Here is an 8168-nt window from a genome sequence, read left to right on the forward strand (position 1 = left end):
TGTGATTATAAATTTATTTACATATGAAACAAATGGTTAGTAGATATAAATATAGGGTTGTTTTAACAAAATATAAACTCACGGATCAATTATTGTATTAAAATATCTCAAATCATGATATGGAATCACCATATAATTTCATATCATGATTTTTGGAGAATATGATATCACCTCTCATGATATGGAATCATGAGATGGAATCAACGTAAAATCACATGTCCAAACGCTGATTCCATCTCATAATACCATATCGTGATATGATATTGCATGGTCAAACGCCTACTTAATAATTAAAACTAGAGTCACTCTTTTTACATTTCAAACACTTTTTTTGTCACCAATAATTCATTCTCCCAACCCTTCTAAATACACTTGGGCATTTGCTCCTTTGGAAAGAAAAAAAAAACTTACATAACTGTTCTCTTCCCTACAAACGCATTTGAGATCTGAATCTAACAAGAGCAGAGAGTTCATTTGAGAAAACGTTCCCAACCGGAAGATAGCAAAAATGGCGTCAACAGGACCAGACCCATTGTTCGGATTGAGAAACAACTTCTACATAGGGGCGTACCAAGCAGCCATTAACAACAGCGATGTACCCAATCTCTCCGCTGACGATGCTGTCGAAAGGGACACCCTTGTTTACAGATCTTACATTGCACTTGGCAGTTACCAGGTTTTGCCTCTTCTTCTGATTTTTGTTTTCGTTTTGCTTTTTCATGTTTGCTTCTCTATTCATGGAGAATTGTTCATCTGTTGTAATCAGTGGCCGTTCTGCCATTTCTGGAACATGGTTGCACCACTAAAAGAAAAGGAAAATATATATTTAGTGGGAATTGAACACTAATCCTCTAGGTATATAGCTCAATTTTCGATCAAGGGCATATATGGATGCCAACGATAATATTATAAGTACTAATTTTTATAAATATATACATAAAAATACCTAGTCTTACCACAGAGTCCACATGCCCCAATTTTTGCTCTTAAATTTTCCCCAGGTTGCAACTGAATTATGGTTGTTGTGATTTATGTTGCAGCTTGTGATCAATGAGATTGATGACTCTGCTGCTACACCTCTTCAAGCTGTCAAATTGCTTGCTTTGTACCTTTCTAGCCCTGATAACAAGGTGATCTTTTTCCTCTTTTTACTGTTTTTATTTTTCATTTCTATCTATGTTCCTTTTATTCTTTCCCTGCTCTTTTCCAGTGAGTTCAAGTGAAATTGGTTGAAACTGTTCTCTATTTTGTGTTCTTTGGTATGCGCAGTTATGCTGTTTTAGTAGGTATGGATCTTAGATCTATGATGCATTTGAAATAGAGTTGAGGTTTCGGAGGGATCTAGGATTTTCTTTTTTTGGCTTAACAGGTAATAGGGATAGAGTTATTGGTTTAGCTTTCACTGATACGATTTTGATTATTGGGTCGTCTGATATGTTGGATGGGATAAATGTAGGTTACCCATTCCTTTGGACTGGATTATATGAGAGAATTACATGTATAATTGTTAGTTATTTGTGGCTCACATTTTATATATTGGATCAATGTTTTAAAAGGCAAGGACGCGGGGCGAGGAGTAAGTCCCATTGTTCTACGGGGCGTAGGTCTTGTGTATCTTCAATTTTATAATTTTATTACTTAGAAAATAAGTAAAAATAAAAATGTTCAATAATTTTGCAAATATGTTCAAATAAATCACCTATAATATAGAAATAATGTATAATTTTTATTTGGGAAAGGTAACGAGGCAAAAGTGATAACAGTCAAAATAATCTTTAAAATGAAATCACCATCCACTTCATCATCAAATCTCCACATCTACTAGTCCTTCTCACCCTCAACTAATAGTTGCACTGGTTTTTAATTATATATTTCAAAGAAGGAGAAGGATAAAAAGTGTAAGAGCAATGACAAAAAATAATTTAAGTTGCCTCAGGAACATAGTGCTTTGAAATCTCTATCTTATCAATTTGCATGATCATCTAAAACTATTTATGACAGTATCATTTTTTATGAGAGCTTTATTTATATATTTTAAGAAATCACTGCAACATGAAAGCATGAAAGCATAAAGTATAAATATCATTACACCAGTAATAAAAACATGATCTATAGCAAAAATACCTTTAAAATAACAGAAATCAAATTTAATGCTCGGACCGTTATTTTTACATGTGAGGCTTACACTTCTATGCCTGGTTTATTCCTGGGGCTTACACCTCAAATTCTAGAGCGTAAGCCCTATGGATCTAAACCTTACATTTGGGCCTCAAAGCATTTTTGGTATGCCCTGACCTGGACTCGCCCCAAAAACGCCTTTGAAAACACTTCATTGGACCAATTAAACAAACCAGATATCCATTCATTAACTCAATGCAGTATTTGGATGAAATTGAATAAGCATTTTAGTCTCTAATGTGTTCCACTATGGCACTATTGTACTTATTCTTTGAATTTGGAAGTATAATACAACTTGATTGAATTGTTGATCTTTCATCCAATTGAATGGAACAGGTCATCAAGTGACACTAAATCAATATTAACCTAGATGAAATTCAAAAACCAGGGAAAAATGCTTCAAGAAATGTAAATTAAAAAAGAAAAACTAAAAGAAGAAATCTGAAGGATTAACGGGGAAGCAGGCTTTCCAGAGATTTTGAAGAAGGGTTTGCACCGAAGGAGGCAAGGGGTGGGGAGATTGTTGCAGCATCTGTAGGCCGGGAAGAGGGAGGGAGAATAGTGGTCTAGACTAGGAGGATCACAGTAGCTGGAGAAGGAAGTTAAAGTAGGGGAGGAGGGTGCTGACATGAGTAGGGATCTATGGGGAATTCATAAGCTAATTTAGTGACGGGGGAACAAATAGGAGAAAGAGGAGAGAAGAAGATGAACAGTGCGATTGGTGGGCATTTATATCTAAACCTAAAGGAGTAAACTATCATTGTGGCACAATAACATATGGGGGATAATACCCCCTTTCCCCTAGATAGGATACTGAGGAATGTTGCTATAAGTTCTAGTTGGAGATCGAATCTGGAACACATTAAAAATGAGATTGATGTCCAAATGCATCTTCCTTGTACCAGACAATTTTATTTGACCAGGCCTTTTGAGTTCTTAGTTCCAACTTCCAAAGCTGATGCTGCAAATGCATTAGAGAAAGCAATTTTACCATTTCCTTTGCGCTTGACGATGGATTTATTTGCATTACTTGATGGGCTTAACTCAAGTATGTCCATTCTTGTATGGTCTATTTTAAATGGATGGAAAAATTAGTTCAATTGGTATTCTGATATGCTATTTACTGATGAAAATATGCTATATGGACTCTTCGTTTTGCCTTAACATACTTGTGTCGATTGGGTATGACACTGGCATGGATACTTCATGTGGATTCATTGAAATGCATTGAGGGCTTGCGAAATGTTGGATACATACCGATGTCATACACTCGTACTCCAGTTCATGTAACACATGATTCACATGGAGAGCAAGGTTGACTTCTCCTTGTTGTTTGCTCCATTTGGTATAATTAATTGTACATTTGCTTTAAATTAGAAGATTCTGTAAAGACTATTTAATATCATCAGTTTTTCCGGGTTTTGCCGGGGAAAAATACAACTGTCTTCAGGGTCTCTCAGGTATATAAGTTTGTTAATCAGTAAATATTCTTTAGCAGGAAACAGTAATCACAAGCCTTCATGAATTATTAGGAGATTCAGCCATCGGAAACAATCCTATCTTACGGCTTATTGCTGGGATTGTATTCATGCATGAGCAGGATTACAATGAAGCTTTGAAGCATACAAATGCTGGAGGGACGATGGAATTGTGAGTTGTATCTTTCTTCATCTTTGATTTCTTAGCCATTGTGCATGATGCTGGTATACAATATACATAAAATTGAGCATTTGCTTTGATTGGATCATTTTCTGTGATGTTGGGATGTATGCAGGCCAGTGAATAAGCTGGCCTGGACACCATTGCTGTGATAAATATTATTCCATTTGCTGATTTAGTCCTTTTCATAACAAGGAGAAAAGGAATCCTAAAATTTTGGATCAGCAACTGAGTGAATGGTGAGGGTTCTCTTTGGTGTTTCAGCATCTCTATATTTGATTTTATTCTGACAGCTGATCTCCTTTTACTTGTTTTGTATTTGTCGTTTAGGACGATGCTTGTCTGTTTTGGTTGTTTGGTTCGAGTTACCTCTCTGTCAAAATCAACATGACCATTTGGATGTGTTTCTTGTCTTCCTTCTTCCCAACACACGCCCTATTTGTTTAACTTGCTAAAATTATTATTGCATCTTGGCATTTTGGAACATGTTAAGGATCTTCATGATGTTGTTTGTCTTAAGATGTGTATTGATTATGTTTGGGTACATGTTTGTTGAATACGCTGTCTAGTCGATAATGGTATTCATTAATATATTTTAGAAGCTTACCTATGGGGTGAGAGTGACAACATGGTTTATGATGCATTATGTGTGCATTTGTTTGTTTGGCTTAAGATTCTGTAAATGCTAGTTTTCATTCGATTCTATCTTTTAGCCTGCAAAAGAGAGAAGTACTCAACAGTATCAACCCTTTTCTATCTTGTCCATTTCTGATCCACTTTAATGAAATCAAAATTGGGCTGGGTCGAGTATTATTAAAGCCTTATGATAGGATATCGTTGAGTTTAATTGAGGGTGTGTAAGCCAATAGATGATCAATTTTTTTGTTTTTTGATGCTCGATTTGTTGACCTTTCCTTGGTTCTTTTTATATGGGTAGTTCAAACTTCATAGCTTAGCTCGACTTGGAGGGCTAGTTTTTAGTTTCTTTCAGAATAATTGACATAGTCTTACTACAAAAGGACATCGTTATTTGAATAGGCTAAACCCACATAGGAATAGAACCAGGTTGCCTTGTCTAAAATTTAGTCATGTAGCTAACATCTATTTCACACCTTAGGTATATTAAGAATAACACTAAAATACTTGAACATTTGGTAATGAATGATGTCTTTGTCAAAACTTTAATCATTTTTTTAATCACAAGCTAACCACATTTTTATGAGGATTCTGAGGGATGTATTACACCTTCCCTTGAAATAATAAAATTTCTTTATAAATTTTGGTTGATGTGGATTATAGGAGTCAATTCTTTTATACTATTAATATGTAACTTAAGAAATAAATACCAAATTAGGTGATCTAGCACACTTGGTAAATCTGAAGTGGTGCCTCTAACCAAGCTTCCAGGCCCTTCCTGGAAATGGATTTCAATCAAAGGGTTGAGTATCGGGAATATGGTAACTTACGATGTATGCATGTTTGAAATCACCTCATAACATTTAGTCGGTGTTCTAGAGCAACTAATGTGGTTTTGTTATAAAATCGTAAATTATTAACTTCTGAAGTTTATGTGTAACCTAAGATTCAAAATCCATGTAAATGGTGATAGTATGAAAACAAAGCAGGATTTAATTCGAGCCCTTTTATAGTATAAAAACAAAGTAGGATAATGTAATAAAATCTCAGGAGTTAAATGAGATAAAAAAACATAACTCTTTATTCCTTCCATATTCATGGAAAATAATTCTCTGTTTCTCTTCTTTCTTACTTTCTGTGGCTTGTTTAGTTTCTAGCTGTAGATTGTTGTACTGCTTCAGTTATGGAACTTGAAAGGCAATTTTGTTCAATCTGAAACCTTATGTGTCTCTACTTCAACTAATTTCTGGTCAAAAAACTTATTTCGTTTGCCCATATCCTTTGAAAATGAGTCTTCTACAAGTATATTCTCACTTTTGAGTATTCTGCAGGCATGCTTTGAATGTCCAGATATTCATTAAGATGCATAGGTCCGATTATGCAGAGAAACAGTTGAGAATCATGCAACAAGCGGATGAAGATCATACCCTAACTCAACTTGCAAATGCATGGCTAAATTTGGCAGTGGTAGTTCACCAGTCCAATTCTTTGTTGCCAAACAACAGGGATAAAAAAATTGGGAATATTCATAAATATTTTTTCTTTGAATCAGGGTGGTTCAAAGATACAAGAAGCTTATCTTATCTTCCAAGATTTCTCAGAGAAGAACCAGATGACAAGCCCAATCCTGAATGGGAAGGCTGTTTGCTGCATGCACATGGGGAATTTTGACGAAGCTGAGACACTGTTGCTTGAAGCCCTAAACAAGGTCTCTTTTGAAGTCTTAATATATTTTCAATCAAGTTTTTTATGACCAAATTCTGTAGATTATACTGCATGCCCATCCTAATTTCTTCATTCAAGAAAGTCTTTCTCACTATGCTACTTGGCCTTTAATGGTTTCATTGGATGCCTTGTTGTGCCCATTATTTTTGGGAGAATGAAGAGAATCTTTTCGATTCATGCAGGACACAAAGGATTCAGAGACGCTGGCCAATTTGGTTGTCTGCAGTCTTCACCTTGGGAAACCATACACACGCTATCTCAGGTATGACATATGTATCAGTTGCTCCTCCTTTTTGTGAATTCTCTCAAGGTGCCTTGATAGAACTCAAAGAAAGTAGTGATAAAGTTCATGCTTTCCTTTCTCACTCATAGTTACGTTTGGTTTGTCACCTACTTTTTGCTCTCCATGATATTTGGAATATTAAGGCTTAAGCCACTAAGCCAGCACGTAATCTCATTTCACTGGTTTGGACCTTGGCTATATATATATTTTCCAATTAGATTGTATATGCCAACTTTTCACTCACCTCTCTGTGATCTCCCTTTATGCCATTCTCTGGGGCCATGTTGAATTAAGCAGGATAGTTTTGCCCTCATCCAGCCTTGGAGGTTTCTATTCCGTAAAACTTCAGTATTAGAAAATCCTTGTATCAAAGTTTAGGTGTGATACCTATTATGTGTATAGTAGGAGCCAGGAGGATTTGTGTCCAAAACTTCCTAAAATAAGTTGTGGCATACAAGTTAAGAAAAAAGTTGAGTTATCTTTTTCCATTTCACCAACCTATTTGAATCCAGAATGTTCAGTGTCTTCATTTTCTTTGTTTGGAGTCTCATGTGCTCCTGAGTTTAGGCAGATTCAGAGCCCCTCCCTTTTTCACTTGTGTGAATTTTGACATCTAGCATGAAAGGAGGACAAATTGATTGATCGCTGCGTTGTTTGACTTGCTATTTGCAGCCAGTTGAAAATATCACATCCAGATCACATGCTTGTTGGGCGTGCAGCTTCTGCTGAAGAAATTTTTGACAGAGCAGTCCAAACTGTTGCTTGAAGAATGAACCTTGTCATGTTCTACTTCTGATCCTTTATGGCCACCGTGATTGTTGCGTGTCACTTTACCATCCTACTAGAGAAATGCAACAAGCAAACGCAGAAGCTGAGTCTTCTAGTATATCGAATGTTTCATACATAATGCAGAATACCTCTAGTTATTATTCATAATCTTCTATTTCATTTTTTGTTTCCAATAATGGAAATACTTAAAAGACTGGTATACAAGCATAGAAGTTGCAATTATACTACCGTGTCTTGGTCAACAACATACTTCAGAAATCCTTTTAAGGTCACCTTTGGTGTTTGTGCTTCAGTTTAGTAGGATAACAAGTTTTTCAGCATACCTGATACTATGTTTTTCTTGGATCACTTGTTTCTGTTTTCTGGTTGGTTCATGTAGACTCGGGGTGGCAGATGGGTGGGTCAGAAATGGTTCAGGTAAAAACAGATAAAATATCTGATCCACCCATATTTAACACGAAAAAAAAATAGGTTACCCCTTGGATAATATGGACAATGTAGTGCTTTTTTCTTCCAGCCTAAAGCAAATACACTTGATTGTCCTGATCTTTTGGTCATAAACAGAAACCAAGCAACATTTTGACTAGTATATAGGGTGTGTTTGGTACGAAGGAAAATGTTTTTCAATTTTCTCATGTTTGGTTGGGTTAAATGTTTTCCAAATGAACTCATTTTCCTTGAAAATGACTTCCCTTCAAAACTTGAAAACATTTTACATTTTCCAAAACTCTCTTCCAACTTCAAATTACAATATTTAAAGCTTGTTTTTAAAAATTATTTTTAACTTCAATTTTTTTACCCTACCCCTAGCCCCCTACCACCACCACCCTCTAAAAAATAATATTAAAAGTTGTTTTTAAAAAATATTTCTAATTTCAATTTTTTCACCCCTACCCTC

General features: G+C 35.5%; 1 protein-coding gene across 2 annotated transcripts; it reads left to right on the top strand.

The window, feature by feature from the left end:
- The first annotated feature begins 372 nt into the window (after nucleotides 1–372).
- Nucleotides 373–7599, top strand: LOC102582432 (coatomer subunit epsilon-1-like). 2 transcript variants are annotated; one of them, XM_015313169.1, is made up of 7 exons: nucleotides 373–676; nucleotides 1041–1130; nucleotides 3674–3828; nucleotides 5805–5940; nucleotides 6026–6181; nucleotides 6381–6460; nucleotides 7154–7599. In XM_015313169.1, the coding sequence occupies exons 1-7, from the start codon at nucleotides 509–511 to the stop codon at nucleotides 7245–7247; spliced, it is 879 nt and encodes a 292-aa protein (XP_015168655.1). In that variant the 5' UTR covers nucleotides 373–508; the 3' UTR covers nucleotides 7248–7599. The 2 variants fall into 2 exon arrangements, with proteins under 2 accessions (XP_015168655.1, XP_006356904.1); XM_006356842.2 differs by having other exon boundaries at nucleotides 374–676; nucleotides 3677–3828; nucleotides 7154–7590.
- Nucleotides 7600–8168: the final 569 nt, after the last annotated feature.

This window comes from Solanum tuberosum, unplaced genomic scaffold (genome assembly GCF_000226075.1).
Source record: "Solanum tuberosum cultivar DM 1-3 516 R44 unplaced genomic scaffold, SolTub_3.0 scf00235, whole genome shotgun sequence".
NCBI classification, from domain to species: Eukaryota; Viridiplantae; Streptophyta; class Magnoliopsida; order Solanales; family Solanaceae; genus Solanum; species Solanum tuberosum.